Consider the following 17,089-nt stretch of genomic DNA (forward strand, 5'->3'; position numbering starts at 1 on the left):
GCTTTATTTCAAACTTTAAAATCTCAGACATTTTAGGCAGCTTCACTTCACATAGTAAAGGGGGCTGCTGCAATACTCTCCTTATCCTCCACCCACTCTGCAGCACCTCAGCATTTCTGTGCACCTGATCTTGTCTACACCCAGTTCCCTAGTGGCATGAAGGTTTGGAGCAGAGGGCCTACAGCTGTTGACAATGAGATTAGTCTGAATGAGATTAGACAGACATGATTTCTGATTCCCAAACCATGTCCCTATTTCTGCATGCTTGTGAGATACAGCCCAGTTGTCTAGCTCAGAGGTTAGCTCAGCTCTAAGACTCCAATATGGTTATCAGTATATATATTTAACATCATGTATTTAAACAGTCCCCAGGGTAATTCCACGATTTTAATTTAGAGGTAGATTTAACAACTGATATGTGTCCTATAATCATTGAGCACTTTATAAAGCTACCCAACTTCAGCTTGATAAGGAAATATTAAAATATATTTTCCTTCAATCGTACCTAATACCAATTTTCACACAGCATATTAATTTCTGGAAACACATCAGATTATTGTAGGTACAACTCAACTTTTTATTTCTTACTTGTGAGATGGCACCAGCGAAGGGTGTACATCCTCAGTTTCCTGGGTCTGGAACAGCTGACAGAATTCTTGGTAATTTAACATGGTGGTCAGGTTCATTCCCAAGAAACTAAGTAGGCGCAAGAACTTCTTATCTCTAAGACCACACAGAAAGCTGTCAAAGAACTGCTGAAAGTCAGGCATGTTGATGATACCATCATGGTTACCGTCTGTTTCATGGAAGGCAGAATAGGTGTCCTAACAAGGAATATTTAACTAAATATATTCAATATGTCAACTACATCATATTTTAAAACATAAAAAATACTGCTCTAGACTTGTTTTGACAACAGACAAATATTTTAATGCAGTTTAAGAATACAAAACACCAATGATACTGCCTTACTTAACACTTGGGTTAGTCTGCAATAAAGTGTAGTCCTATTGCTTTCATTTTAAGCATGTACAGAACTGAACAAAAGCAGTGAGCATCAAAAAGCCATGCCCCCAAAATTTATAAAGTAGCCTCCACTTTCCATCAGTACCATACTGAGGTGACTCATCTTTACCCATCATCTTGCACACCCTTAGAAAACCTGTTATGAAGAGAGACTTTATAGCAATTAATCTACTAGCTGAACATGTTCTCCCATTAAAATAGGCGTAAAATGCTCCAACACTTTTCAAATGGTGCAGATCTACCGAAATCTGAAGTAATACCCGTCAATATGATCAACTTTTTTAGGGGTGTCCAGGCTGGTTTGAACAGAGGACCCCACAAGACCCCCAGAGGACTGCTGATCTTTCCAGTTCTCCTAGGGAACAGGGACAGAATGAACTGAGCAAAAGGCTAATGACTGCAGCATCTCTCCTTTTGTAAAATGTGCTCTTTTGTATGCTGTGCATATCCATGGTAGGATTTCAAGGTGTACATTCTAATGGTAGTTACAGAAAATAATAAGCAAACACAGAAAAAATGGAAAACAACTCTTGATTAAAAACACCATGTTGTGAACTTTAGGGACTAAGAATCTCTTTTTTAAAGATCACTGTCATGAATAGATGGACTGTTCCATGAATGAGTAGCATGGAATTATTCTCTTCTAATTGCAAAATCTTTAATAGCTATGCTCACAAATGGATGGAAAATGGAAAATGTAACTCGGATTTTATTTTCCTGGCAAAGGCTGCAGAGTAGACAATTGGGTGGAAAAAAGTTTTTGCCTTGAAAGCTGAATGTATTTGAAATGGAAATTTCTGAAAACACAAAAGACATGAAATCTAATACAGTTTCAAGTCACTGTTCTGACAGCTCCTCCAAACCAACTTTTAGAACAAATGTTTGTATCACAAATAACCAGCTTCACTTCCCAAAGCAACCCATGTCTTGATGTATTCAGCCCATAGACTTCCATCAGCTTATCATTAAGCTAAGACATTCTTCAGCAGTCATGTAGCAATATTTAGCATTATTTACTCTTTGGTTTAGGCTGTTACATAATGTAGCTCCTGGCCCATTCAATCCAGCATCTGGAATAGAGAAATTAGAGTGACAAATTTTGAAAAGATGATATTAAACATATCTGATAAATAGCACTGTAGTATACCAGAAGTAAACCAAGAAACTCTTCTTTAGAGCCCAAACATGATGACTTACAGTAGCTGTATACAATACTAGGGGCGTCCAGCCAAGTTACAGTAACTGCCTCAGCTGCTATAGTTTTCCCAGTACAAGGTGAAGAAAGGTCATAGTGGATAATCTCAGTGGAAGAAAGCACAGATGAGACAAGGTCTTTTTGCTTTTCCTTTAGCCTTCTCTGGAAGAGTCTGGCTCTTTTGAGGAAGGAAGGTATCAGACTGGGGGAGGAGAAGAGGAATACCATAAAAGCCATGATTTGGTGTTGTATGAGGGAACTCATGGTCTGCAGCTGCTGCAGACAATGTCACAAAAATTAATTAGACTTGTCTTTGATTGTGTAGTACAACTACTGCATGCTAGATCATCTCCCCTGGAGCATTTCTATCACAGCTAACCCCTCCTCTGTTTTGAATTAATGTAAACTATTTCAGGAGACCTGACATCAAAATGATCCTTACTTTCCAGTCCAGACAGAGTATCTTACCTCAGACTATTTCGCTTGATGTTCATTTCCAGCAAGATTTAGTCCTGCACAAATGGCAGCTTCATATTTTCACAATTCTAATTTGTGCATTTTAATATTGCACAACCCAGCAGGATCAGGAATAGGAGACATCCAGCTTCCCAGCAGGGCACATGTGTACTTCCAGTCCTGAAGGGCTAAGGTATTTTTAGGCCACAGAAAAGCTACTTTGGTCACTGTTCCAGATCTTTCTGATTCCTTCTACATATTGTACAGTGGTACTTCAGGAAACCATTTCACCATGGTTTTGGGGAAGAGATTAAATAACATATTTTGACATCTCTTGAGCATTTTATAATTTTTCTACAACATATTGGCGCGTGGAAAAGACTCCACAACAATAGGGTTGTAAAGTAGGTATACTTTATTGCAGTGCACCGGGCGCACTGGGAATAGCTTCCCTCAAAAAGGTGCGCGCCTGCCTGGTCATCTCTCACAACTTTATACACGAGTACAGTTACATATTACATGAGCTCTAATACATATTCATTAATTTCCCTGAAAAGGAGGACCTCTTCCAAGTACTCATTTCTATACTCTCCGCCCTTAGCTCCTTCTGGTTGCACCCGTGCAGCGTAGCCTGGTGGTTGTGGGCAGGGGTCTTTCAGGATGAAGGCAACGAGGAAGAGGAGGTTAAACTTTTTATCTTTCTGGACTTTGACCTGCTGTTGGACAATATTTAGAAGTTTTTTGTTTACCTTTGCCTTGTTTCCTGCCAACAAGTTTTTCATCTTTCCCTAATGAGTTGTTCGTCCTTCTCTCATCCATTGGCCTTGAGCGATAGCTTCTTTTTTACATCTGCTTCTCATACGGTTCTCATCTACATCCCTATAATTAGGATGTTTTTAGGTTCTCATCCACATCCCCGATAATTAGGATATTTTACCATATATGTAGCTAAATACTAATTTGGATAAGTTTTAGCATCTTCCCCATCTCAATATGGGTCATACAGGGGATATACAGCAAAAGCATAAATGTTGCTGGACAAAAGGAGAAGATTTTCTTTGAATGAGCTCTTCGCTATGAAACCTCCACACTACATCCCAGTGTCCTGTCTCACATGGATATGCACAGTGTTCATTGACATATTTGCTTTGTTGAAATGGTGTTTCTTTACACTATCTCTTTCCTTAGGTTTATAGAGAAAACAGTTAATCAAGAAAGACAGCAACTCCTAAAACCTAACCAGGTGAGCCATCCCTATGCAGCAAAATAGTTTACATAGCTGAAGCTACAACAAGATTACACTGCACAGCATGTAGCCTCCCAGAAACCTTTGGATGAGAAAGAAAAAAAAAAAAGCAACACCCATATGTCTTCCCATTGATTAAATATTGCCACCAGCTTGTAGGTATGTCTTCCTTCATATGTTTACCAAATTTCTAGTAAGGTCTATTATAACTTGAAAGTAATTCACATCAGATTTTAAAACAGGAAAAACTTACAAAAAACATATGCACCGACATTTCTGTACACCTTCCTCCACACTGAAATGAAAAAATTTAAAATAATGGTCTGTCTTCAAGGAATGTTTCCTTTCTTTTTATATTATTTACATACTCCTCCACACAAAAAAAAAAAACCCTCTATAGCTACTTTGATGATCAAAGTAGCTATGATCACTAAATTGTATTCACTGCATCATATTTTCCTTTCTCCCGATCTGATTCTGTAAACTGTACTCATCCATACAGACACATGCATTATCCCTCCTTTTTTTTCAGTTCCAGTCTGTATTGAATTCTAGTCAAAATTTCTACTCATTTTACCTTCCTACTAAAGCTTATCAGAAGAAAACTAGGTCTCTTTACCAGTAATATAACTATAGACAAAGGGGTCAGACTTCTCCCTACCTTAATAAATTATACAAAAATATAAGTTAGGGCTTATTTTTCTTTCCCTTCTGACATTTGAGACTTACTTTATATCAAACACTTCCTCTTACAACCATCAGATAAAGTAACATCCTGAAAGAAAATCTGTGATTCTCAAAATTGATAAAAAACAAAAGTTTTAAAAACAGGAAAAATACTGTTGATTCTTGACTTAAATCAAAAAGCTGGCACACTCACTTTCACCCAGACTAACCTGCTTCAAATGTCATTTATTAGGCTACTGGATGAAAGCATGTTATATTGATGGACAGATGTTTAGCCAGCTGTAATCACAAACTTCTAAACTTCAAGGTCTGAATGAAACAAAGTCTGAATATTATGCCAGCCAGCCACAAGTCAGCTCTCCCCCTTGTCTTAGATCTAAAAAAGAAATAATGACAGCAGAAAATAATAGTAGCAGTGCGGAAAAAAGTAAAACCATACCTCTGACAAAAATAACAGAGGCATAATACAGAAGTTAATACAGGCCTTGAAGCTGCAAAACTTCCATTGATGTTGGTGGCATCCAAATTTTATGCAGGAAGTCTGGACTTAAAACGTAAAAGAACAATCATAGAATCATTCAGGTTGGAAAAGATCTCTAAGATCATCTAGTCCAACCCTGAACCTAGTTCTAAAGTCCACTGCTAAAGTATGCTACTAAGTTCTACATCTACATGTTTCTTGAAGACCTCCATGGATAGTAACTCAACCACTTCCGTATTCCAATGCCACACAACCCTTTCAGTAAAGAAATTTCTCCTAATATCCAACCTAAACCTCCGCTGTTGCAACTTGAGGCCATTTCCCCTCATCTTATTGCTTGGTGCTTGGGAGAAGAGCCCAGTTCCCACCTTACTCAACCTCCTTTAAGGTAATTGTAAAGTACAGTAAGGTCTCCCCTGAGCCTTCTTTTGTCCAAGATAAACAACCCCAGCTCCCCCAGCCACTTCTCATAAGACTTTTTTTCTAGACCTTTCATCAGCTTTGTTGCTCTTCTTTGGATACGATATACAAGAAGATATATAGAAAAAGATATATATATATAAAAAAAAAATACTAGCTTTACACTTCACCCAGGGTCCCATCCTAAGAAAATGAATTCAGATTCCATCATATTTGTTTTTAAGAGTCAGAAATCAGAACATTTACTCACAGTGCCTTAAAATCAGTGAAATTACTGATGGAGTAAAGCAAATAGCTGAGGTGAAAAAATTATGAATATATTCCTCTGGCCTGCATTCCTCAGCAACAGTAAATCAATAATGGACACCACATCTTCATAATATGGGTGAACAATTCATCTATGTCTATAAAAACAGTAAACCTAGATCTCTCTCACTGGGATTCTTGCTACTCCAGTAAAACTATCAATTAATTTATAGATAACCACATTTCAGCAGTCTCTAGTAGAAAAGTCCCTTAACAGCTTTAACATTCAAAAGCACTACTTTAAAATAAAGCCATAAACCAAAAAGTAACCAGATCACACCACAGAGTTCCAGTTGTATATAGCACCACTAAAAAACTTATCACTAATGGCTTACTAACAGATCTTTCATTCCTGAAATGAATACTGTCTTTTTTTTTTTTTTTTGGTCTTTTTTTTTTTTTTTAATACAGAACAAAAAAATGTTTCTGGACTCCACTACAACAAAAACATTTCTTGCAATTTAGGATATAACATAATCCCCAGACTGAATAAGAGTAAGAAATGATGTGGGTGACAATACACTCAAGGCAGAGAGACCGGTCAGTCACTCTGCGATCTTTTAGTCACTCTGCAATCTCCATCACACCTCTCTATGGACCTTTAGCCCACATCCCATATGTTCCAGTTTCCCTCCAGCCTTGGGTCAGCTACTCAGCAGTTTAACTGGATCAGAAGTGAAAGAACTACAGAGAGAAAGTTCATCTGTGTGCTAGAAATCATACCACTGATCTCTTCCTAATTTCACAATAGTATTTTCTTGAAAAAGAAAAGTTCGGTATCTTCTGCAAAAGGATTTTTTCATGCTGTATTGGTACTAAAGTTACTTTACCTTCCAATGTCGCAACAAAATCCAGATAACTCAATCCTCCATCTGGTACCCCTAGCTTTTCCATTAGTAGATTGAACTGACCATCATCCACTGGCATGCCATGATCTTCCAACACTTGTTACAAGAGAAATAGAATAATCTATATAATGGCCCATTTTGTTACTTAATATGCCACTTCGAATAGTAAAAGTCTGGATGTTTTATCCTATGGCTCAACTTGATATTACTCTGAAAACTGTTCTCTCTTCCTTATATTTGCAGTAAACCATTTAAATATAGATTTAATCTGCACAACTTAATTCTACACAGAAAGAGACAGAGCAAAGTTAGACTGAGACTGGCATTTTAAGTAAAAGCACCAAGTGACAGACTAAGATTAAATTTCACCTGGAAAGTAAAAAGTGAGAAGAAATAAAGCTCACTCATTTAGCAGACTGGAAGAAATCTGTCATTTGTAGAGTTTGCTACTATCACTTTTCTCCACACACCTGCCAAAAGCATTTCCTGGACAAGAAATGCTGCAGAATGGTTTCAAATCCATAAACCTAGCTGCACGGTTGAACATAGCTGCAGCCAGTTGGAAGGTTAATAACACATCTTGGTTGCTGCTCTTCAAATAAGATTTGGGGATCCATTTTAGGTAATCTAATTTGGCAAAATCTGATCTTTCTGTGTTCGTCCTATGTCCCCTTCTCTCTCTCTCTCTTTTTTTTTTTTTCCCCATCCAGACCGTCTGCCTCTCTGTCTCCATCTAAGAGCCAGAGTGCTCCAATACGGCAGCAGTCTCCCAATGTAATGTTACCTGGTAGGTGATTGTAGAGGGGTCCCTGTTTTTCTTCTCCTTTTCCCACCTCCTGTTTCCCTGAAAAGTTGTAGTTGCAGCCCTTGCTGCTGCTGAGGGCTTCCTGCAAAACCTTTCATTTCTTTCAACTGCTTTGTAACTCCTGATTTAGGTGTTTTCTTTTATAACTATCCTGCACAGCTCTGTCCTGGTTCTCCAGGTGTTCCTACAGTGATTACTCCTATTATTTTAGTTAATTGCACAGATTAAAAGAAAAAAAAAAATCATTAAATGGCTGAACACATAAAGAGTGTTAAAAATAAGAATAATTAGCAAATTACCATTCCTTTCTATGGATGTAAAGCTTCTGGATAAGCAAGTACATTTTATGGTCAGTTGAATATGGATTTACCATTAGATCAAATGCTTAAATAGTAGCGATAAGAAAATCTGGCCATACAAATCCAATCAAAGTTGAAGAGAATCAGTCACAATAGCAATGTTGGTGACTACAGCCTCAACTATTAGCACTTTCATCTAGAGAGAAAAAAAAAAAAAAGGGATAAAATTCTTCCAAAACTGCATGCAAGATTAAGCCATATTAAATTCTAAGACTAGGTCGTAGTCTTGTGCTGAATAGCTCACAAAATACATGTAAATAGTTTCTAAGTCTTATTTAAAGGAAGATGATTGATGACAACCTCACAGCAAGGAGATACTGTAACCCTTCACAAAAGGGAACCCACATATATAATATAAATTGTGGACTTTACTCCAGGACACCTGAAAAAAAACTTCAGTTGCCATCTTCCTGATTTCCAACTACATTAATAATAATCCAAGTCCCAAGGTGCAAAGGCAAGGTGTATGCCTTCTTGCCCTGCTACTAGGAGAGTCAGGCCAGTGAAGCCAGAGGTGCTACATTACCCTTTGGTACAGGAAATTAAGTTCTACATCCCCCTTCACTAACCCTCCTCATACCTTTGGTACTGCATAAACAAGCAGCTAAAAGGTGTCCTTATGCTGCTAGCTGTAAAGAAAAACACAGACAACTGGCAGGTTTGGTATAACCCTACAAAGGTTAACTGGAGATTTTATGTCTGTAGTTTTTAGTTATTTAGATGTACAATCAGTTATCATTCTGATGAATGTGTGTATTCTGTCCCTTAGTGTCCCTTCTGTCCCTATTCCTCCCTTAGTGCTACTCTTACATCACATTATCCAAATAAACAGAGTTTATCTACCTCTAAATTAGGCAGACATCCTTTGCCCATTTCTATGGTTTGGCCTGGAATAACAAATCCAAATGCAAGCATCCTTTTATGTTTATCACTATATTATTTACTGTGTGATTAACTTGTTCCACCCTGGAGGACAAGCAACACTGTCCAACTGTACGTTGGCTACCTGGCTGCTCTAGATGAGTCTGTAGGCCAGAGTAGCACTTTTCAAACTTGACATAAATGTAGGCAGTGAGGTTGGCACACCTCCAAAGAACAGTAGACAATGTAGATCACTTAACTTCAGCGTTACCCAAAAATGTTTAACAAAATACCCAACCATATGCACTCGGGACAGGTTACGTTGCCTGAATATTGGTGCCCAGTGCCATCTATGATAACATGATGTATCAAAAACATTTACACGTGGCTTGCAGCTGTGATACGGGGAGTCCCACATTCTTCTGAAGCAGAATTTGAAGGCCAGGGTAGATTCCCCATAATGCTTACAGTGGTAGTAGACACCTATTTCTAGATATTCTTCTACAGAGATCAGGGGGTTTTGGTTGACAGCAAGTTGAGTATGAGCCAGCACCATGCCCTGGAAGTCTAAAGGGCCAACTGTACCCTGGGGTGCATTAGGTATGGCATTGCTAGCTGGTCAAGGGAAGTATCAGTCTGCTCTGCTCTGGTGCAGCCTCACCCTGAGTACTGCATGCAGTTTGGGGCACCATGGTATAAGAAAGACAAAATTATTGCAGTGTCCAAACAATCACAGAATCACAGAATTTTCTAGGTTGGAAGAGACCTCAAGGTCATCGAGTCCAACCTCTGACCTAACTCTAACAGCCCTCCACTAAACCATATCCCTAAGCTCTACATCTAAACGTCTTTTGAAGACTTCCAAGGATGGTGACTCCACCACTTCCCTGGGCAGCCTGTTCCAATGCCTCACAACCCTTTCAGTGAAGAAGTTCTTCCTAACATCCAGCCTAAAACTCCCCTGGCTCAACTTAAACCCATTCCCCCTCGTCCTGTCACCAGGCACGTGGGAGAACAGGCCAACCCCCACCTCGCTACAGCCTCCCTTGAGGTACCTATAGAGAGCGATAAGGTCGCCCCTGAGCCTCCTCTTCTCCAGGCTGAACAAGCCCAGCTCCCTCAGCCGCTCCTCGCAGGACTTGTTCTCCAGGCCCCTCACCAGCTTCGTCGCCCTTCTCTGCACCCGCTCAAGCACCTCGATGTCCTTCTTGTAGCGAGGGGCCCAAAACTGAACACAGTACTCGAGGTGCGGCCTCACCAGAGCTGAGTACAGGGGGACGATCACCTCCCTAGCCCTGCTGGCCACACTGTTCCTAATACAAGCCAGGATGCCGTTGGCCTTCTTGGCCACCTGAGCACACTGCTGGCTCATATTCAGCCGACTGTCCACCATCACTCCCAGGTCCTTCTCTGCCTGGCAGCTTTCCAACCATTCCTCTCCCAGCCTGTAGCTCTGCTTGGGGTTATTGCGCCCCAGGTGCAGGACCCGGCACTTGGCCTTGTTGAACTTCATGCAGTTGACCTCAGCCCATCGGTGCAGCCTATCCAGATCCTCCTGCAGAGCTTTCCTACCCTCGAGCAGATCGACACACGCACCTAACTTGGTGTCATCTGCGAACTTACTGAGGGTGCACTCGATGCCCTCGTCCAGATCATCGATGAAGATATTAAAGAGGACCGGCCCCAGCACCGAGCCCTGGGGGACGCCACTAGTGACTGGCCTCCAACTGGACTTGGCTCCATTCACCACGACTCTTTGGGCCCGGCTATCCAGCCAGTTTCTAACCCAACGAAGCGTGCGCCAGTCCAAGCCAAGAGCAGTCAGTTTCTTGAGGAGAATGCTGTGGGAGACGGTGTCAAAAGCCTTGCTGAAGTCAAGGTAGACCACATCCACAGCCTTTCCCTCATCCACCCAGCGCGTCACTCTGTCATAGAAGGAGATCAGGTTCGTCAGGCATGACCTGCCTTTCATAAAGCCATGCTGACTGGGCCTGATCGCCTGCTTCCCCTTCAAGTGCTGCATGATGACTCTCAGGAGGATCTGCTCCATGAGCTTTCCTGGCACTGAGGTCAAACTGACAGGCCTGTAGTTTCCCGGGTCAGCCCTCCGGCCCTTCTTGTAGATGGGCGTCACGTTTGCTAGCCGCCAGTCGATTGGGACCTCCCCCGATAGCCAGGACTGTTGATAAATGATGGACAGTGGCTTGGCCAGCTCCTCTGCCAGTTCCCTCAGTACCCTTGGGTGGATCCCATCCGGCCCCATCGACTTGTGCACATCTAAGTGCCGTAGTAGGTCACCAACCAGTTCTTCATGGATAATGAGGGCCACATCCTGCTCCCCATCCCCTTCCACCAGCTCAGGGTACTGGGTATCCAGAGAACATCCGGTATTGCCGCTAAAGACTGAGGCAAAGAAGGCATTGAGCACCTCCGCCTTTTCCTCATCTCTTGTAACTAAGTTTCCCCCCGCATCCAGTAAAGGATGGAGATTCTCCTTAGTCCTCCTTTTTGTGTTGATGTATTTATAGAAACGTTTTTTGTTATCTTTAACGGCAGTAGCCAGATTGAGCTCCAGATGAGCTTTGGCCTTCCTAATTTTGTCCCTGCACAGCCTCGCTACTTCTTTAAAGTCCTCCTTAGTGGCCTGCCCACTTTTCCAAAGCTTATAAACCCTCTTTTTCCTCCTAAGATCAAGCCACAATTCTCTGTTGAGCCAGGCCGGTCTTCTTCCCCGCCAGCTCGTCTTTGGGCACGTGGGAACAGACCGTTCCTGCGCCATTAAGACTTCCCTCTTGAAGAGCGCCCAGCCTTCCTGGACCCCTCTGCCCTTCAGAACCGCCTCCCAAGGGACTCCACCAACCAGTGTCCTGAGCAGCTCAAAGTCAGCCCTCCGAAAGTCCAATACAGCGGTTTTACTGGTCCCCTTCCTGGCCTCGCCAAGAATAGTGAACTCCACCATTGCGTGGTCACTCTGCCCTAGACAGCTCCCGACGATCACGTCCTCCACCAGTCCTTCTCTGTTTGTGAAGAGAAGGTCTAGCGGGGCACCTCCCCTGGTAGGCTCACTAACCAGCTGCGTCAGGAAGCTATCTTCCACGCTCTCCAGAAACCTCCTAGACTGCTTTCTCAGGGCTGTGTTGTGCTTCCAGGATATGTCAGGGAAGTTGAAGTCCCCCACGAGTACAAGAGCTGATGATTTTGCAACCTCTGTCAGCTGCCTGTAGAATTCCTCATCCGTCTCCTCATCCTGGTTCGGCGGTCTATAGCAGACCCCGACCAGGACACTAGCCTTGTTGTCCCTGCCGATCCTAACCCAAAGGGACTCGACCTTGTCATTCCCAACCTCGAGTTCTACAACCTCGAAAGACTCTCTAATATAGAGAGCCACACCACCACCCCTTCTATGCTGCCTGTCCCTTCTATAGAGCTTATAGCCAGGCATTGCAGCACTCCAGTCATGAGACTGGTCCCACCACGTCTCCGTGATGGCAACCAAGTCGTAGCCTGCCTGCCGCACGATGGCTTCCAGCTCCTCCTGTTTGTTACCCATGCTGCGTGCATTGGTGTAGATGCACTTCAGCTGGGCCATTGCCTTATCCTCCGGCCTTGCCATTGTTCCCCCTGGCACAGCCCCAACAATCCTAGCCTCAGCCCCATCCCCCTTCCTACCTAGTTTAAAGCCCTCTCAATGAGCCCTGCCAGTTCCTGGCCCAGGATCCTTTTTCCCCTAAAAGATAGGGACCCGTCTGCGGCCATCAGGCCAGGTGCTGAGTAAAGTGCCCCATGATCAAAAAACCCAAGATTTCTGCGTTGGCACCAGCCCCGGAGCCACGTGTTTAACAGGTGGGCTTTCCGTGTCCTCTCTGAACTCCTCCCTGCCACCATAGGGATGGACGAAAACACCACCTGCACTCCCGCTCCATCCACTAACCGACCCAGCCCCCTAAAGTCCCTTTTGATAGCCTTGAGGCTTCTCTCTTCGATGTTATCACTGCCCGCCTGGACTATCAAAAGGGGGTAATAGTCAGAGGGGCGTACCAGGTTAGGAAGCTTCCTGGCAACGTCCCTGACCCTGGCCCCAGGGAGACAGCAGACTTCCCTACGGGTAGGGTCCGGCCGACAAATAGGGCCCTCTGTTCCCCTAAGAATAGAGTCACCAACAACAATAACCCTCCTGTCTTTTTTGGTGGAGGCAGTCCTGAGGCGCGGAGTCGACCTCCTCGCTCCAGGCATCCTCCTGGGAACATTTGCTACCTCTTCCTCACACACCGGCCTCTCAATCTCTAGGGCCTCAAACCTGTTGCGTAAGGACACCTGGGAAGGTGGGGCCGGAAGGGGAGAGCATCGCCTGCGATGTCGAGCAGGGACCTGTTTCCATTCCTCCTCAGCTCCCAGATCCCCTCCCTCTGCCCGACGGGGACAGGGCAGGGGGTCCGCCCCCATTTGGGGAGTCTCACCTCGGCACCTCCCCTTGAGGCCCTGCAGGGAGTTACTCCAGAAGTCTATCTCCCGCTCACACTCCCTGATGGCCCTCAACCTCTCCACCTCCTCCTTGAGCTCCGCCACCATGCGGACCAGGTCATCCACCTGCTCGCACCTCACGCACGCAGTTTCTCTGCCTCCCGCCGATGGCAGCAACAGGCTCAGACACTCCTTGCATCCGGTGACCTGAACTGCGGCATTTTTTAACGGGTAGTCGGTCTGCGTGTGTACCGACTTTCTGGAGAGCGCGCCGTGCCTGGTGGCGACCATTATCGCCTAGCTACGGCTGTTGTTAACGAGGTGTTGTTTGTGTGTAGGGGGAGCGCTCTGCCCTTCCTGCGCGCCCTGCCTGCGCTAACTGCCGCGCCACTCCCTCTGACGCGCCACGCCCTGTTTGCCCGCCCTGTTCGCCGCGCTCCTGGTCGCTCGCGCTCCCTAGGGGCTGCTTTTGAAGGGCTGGGGAGGGGGCGCTGCTGGCTCCGCCTTCGCCTCGTCAGCCTCCCTCACGAGGGCTGCCGGGTCCTGGCGGCTCCCTCTAGTAGGCTCGATGCCGGACAAAATTAGCCCTGCCTGGCCCGATCCCCCGCTCCGCTGCAGAACGCGCCTGCCCCGGAGCCGATCGCCTCGGCAAATGGCAGTGAAATGGCGGTGGGTCCCGATTTAAATAGCCCGCCGCTGACGCTGCTGGCTCCGCCTTCGCCTCGTCAGCCTCCCTCACGAGGGCTGCCGGGTCCTGGCGGCTCCCTCTAGTAGGCTCGATGCCGGACAAAATTAGCCCTGCCTGGCCCGATCCCCCGCTCCGCTGCAGAACGCGCCTGCCCCGGAGCCGATCGCCTCGGCAAATGGCCACAAAGATGATAAAGGGTCTAGAGGACAAGACAAGAGAGGAGCATCTGAGGTCCCTTGGTTTGTTCAGCCCAGAACAGAGCAGACTGAGGAGGGGCCTCATAGTGGCCTGCAGCTCCCTCATTAGGGGAGTCGAGGTGCAGGTGCTGAGCTCTGCTCTGTGGAGACAGCGACAGGACCGAAGGGAATGACATGGAGCTGGGAGTGGGGAGGGTCAGGCTGGGTGTTAGGAAAAGGTCCTTCACCAAGAGGGTGGTTGAGAACTGGGATAGGCTCCCCAGAGAAGTGGTGAAGGCACTGACCCTGCCAGACTTCAAGAAATGCTTGCACAATGCTCTTAGACATAGGGTTTGGTTTTTGTGTGGTCCTGATTGGACCCAGGAGTTGGACTTGATGATCTTGTGAGTCCCTTCCAACTTGGGATATTCTATGATTCTTTATTGACCACTGAAACTCCACAAGTTGAAAAGCAGCTGTGCTCCTAAACAATTCAGGGCAGGGGTTGATGAACATCTTGGTAGAAATGTCATAGAATCATAGAATCATAGAATATCCTGAGTTGGAAGGGACCCTTAAGGATCATCAAGTCCAACTCTTGACACCGCACAGGTCTACCCAAAAGTTCAGACCATGTGACTAAGTTCACAGTCCAATGTCAGGAAAGTTAAAGCAGTAGCAATGCAAAAACTTCCAGTTGAAATTCCACTTGGACAGTGATTAAAACCCCTTGGTTTTGTAACAGGTTCAGAGATTTTTGAAGATCACGAGTGATGGCGACTCAGTTTCAGCTTGCATTTCACCTGGAAATACACATGTCCAGACAGCTCCCAGAGACATAAGGTAGTCAGCCACTTTGGTTCTAACAAGAAATCCCTTTTAATCAGCCCTATTCACAGAGCTCTCATCCTCATTCAGTCCAGAGGAGGCTTATTTCACTCAGCATAACGGGCAGAACAGACCAATACTTTTGCAGGGAAACAGGCCTTTTTTTTTTTTTTTTTTTTTTTTTTGAATGATGAAAAGCAGCAGCAACAGCAGAGCAGAGATCCTGGACAATATTCCACCTAGCTGGGTTCTGCTGAGCTCGGAGGGTTCAAGAACACTACAGTGCAGTATTGCATATATGTGGCTGCACATAAATGGTGATTTTTTACCCTTTACATATTGCCAAAACTTCAGAAATGCATCATGACTAGTGTAATAAAAGAACAATGAAATCACAAAGATTAACTTTCAATGGCTTGTTATTAGACAAATATCTTAAATATGAGTTGTATGCAGACAGCCAATGGAGAAGATAAAGCAGCAGGCAGAATGAGTTTATTCTCCCTAAGAGTGACAAAATGCATGTTACTGCATTAGCTGCAGGCAACAAATAAGCCTCTCAGGTATCACATTGTAGTGTAAATGCAGCAACCAAAGCCAGTATGTCACAAAGGTATGTGCCACAGATATCAGATCAGATATCATATGGCAGGGATGAGCTGCACTTTAACACATCCTTAATTGTTAATTGTTAACAAGAAAATTTTAAGAAAAAAATAAAAATATTTTGTGTGTTTTGTCCTCCCTCTTTCCCTTCCCTTCATTTCAAAGCAATTTCACTTTCTGCACACCATTGCAGAAAGATATCTACGTAAGGGTATGAAGACATGTGGCTAGATGTAACTATAGCATTCATGGGGGAAGACGTTATAATAGCTGAGTGTTCATCTTATCATATGCATCATGCATTTATGTTAAGAAGGGGGGAAAAGAAGGCAACAGATCTGTCATCCCCTTACAGCCAGTACATTTGCCAGTACATTTACAACAGTAGCTGGCAAAAACATGTGCAATCCATGGAACATGGATGGGAAAATTATGTTTATTGCTGAACCACAGTAAAAATAGATTGGGACAAATTTTCACAAGGGACTATGCAGGCCATTTTCAAAGATACAATTCTTTTTTGACCTTCCAACTCTTATCTTACCTCAGTATCTGGATGAAGTGTAGAGTATGAATTACTATCATAACACTATTTAGCAGCAGCTCTTGCTTAAACCTAGGTAGACAAGGGGAGTATTACTGCCATCATGTCTCTTTTCCTGCCCCATGTCAACTTTCAACAAAGCATTTTGCTTTGAAATGTGGAAAGAAAGAAATGTACGGCTGGGTGCCATCAGCATCACAGCTACAATCCCAAATCCATGACCTTATGAGTCTATCTAAAGGACAACACACAGAGTTAGATAAGCAGTCAAGGCAGCAATGGGCCCTGGGAATTCCACATAAAAACATACCTCAAAAAGACATACAAAATCCATTTGGAATCCTTGGCAAGGAAAAACTATACAATTTCAACACAATCATATTGTTGTGGATTTTTTCCCCAAAAATGTTACAGTGGAAAATTACAACATGCTCAAATCACCTGAACTCATATAAGAGTTAGAGGAAGGTTCTCCTTTCCTGTTGGAAAACAGTCAACACCCTGAAATGCTACTACATGGCTTTAGGAGATATCCTTTATACAACGCCTTTGAAAGCAGAGCAAGAGTGACCAAGGAAGACAGCCAGGGACCCCAGGGAACTCCCCTGACCGCAGCATGATTACAAGCCACACTGAAGTCCATGAGAGGTTCAGAGGAGCATGAAGCTCAGAAATCTGAAAGATGACATAAAACTAGTTTACATAATTCTCACTAAAGTGTCATCTGTTAAGAAACTTATTCTTCATGTAATGATATCCAGTTCCTAACAATTACTACTGTGGAGTTACAAAGACGGTTTAAAATACTCTGAGTTAAGGCTAAGCAATTCTTTAAGATATGCCCACTCACTTTGCATAAGAGGTGTATCAAGAGCTGACATTAGACCTCCACGTCCCAACTGTGTCTCGCAAATCCCAATTCATACATGTTCTTTTTGACACTGCAAGCAGTTGAAGTTTTTTAGGTGAGATGCTGCTATAGTATAACAATTTTAAGTCTTTTAACACAAGCTGAGAATCTTTCTCATACCATAACCTTCATGAGGCCTGTTTAGCTCATTAGTGACTGAAACAATCCTGGAGGATTTAACCCTAG

At 43.9% G+C, this 17,089-nt stretch overlaps 1 protein-coding gene across 1 annotated transcript in view; it reads right to left on the reverse strand.

The window, feature by feature from the left end:
• EFCAB6 (EF-hand calcium binding domain 6) overlaps window positions 1-17,089 on the reverse strand; it is a gene marked incomplete at both ends in the record, with an annotated part of 128,582 nt that overhangs the window by 42,490 nt on the left and 69,003 nt on the right. The window contains 4 exon segments of the mRNA XM_082751721.1: window positions 618-824; window positions 1,967-1,995; window positions 1,998-2,096; window positions 6,648-6,762. Coding sequence (XP_082607847.1) covers window positions 618-824; window positions 1,967-1,995; window positions 1,998-2,096; window positions 6,648-6,762 — 450 coding nt within the window.

The sequence above is a fragment of the Aythya marila genome (assembly GCF_965140915.1).
Source record: "Aythya marila genome assembly, chromosome: 1".
Taxonomy (NCBI): Eukaryota; Metazoa; Chordata; class Aves; order Anseriformes; family Anatidae; genus Aythya; species Aythya marila.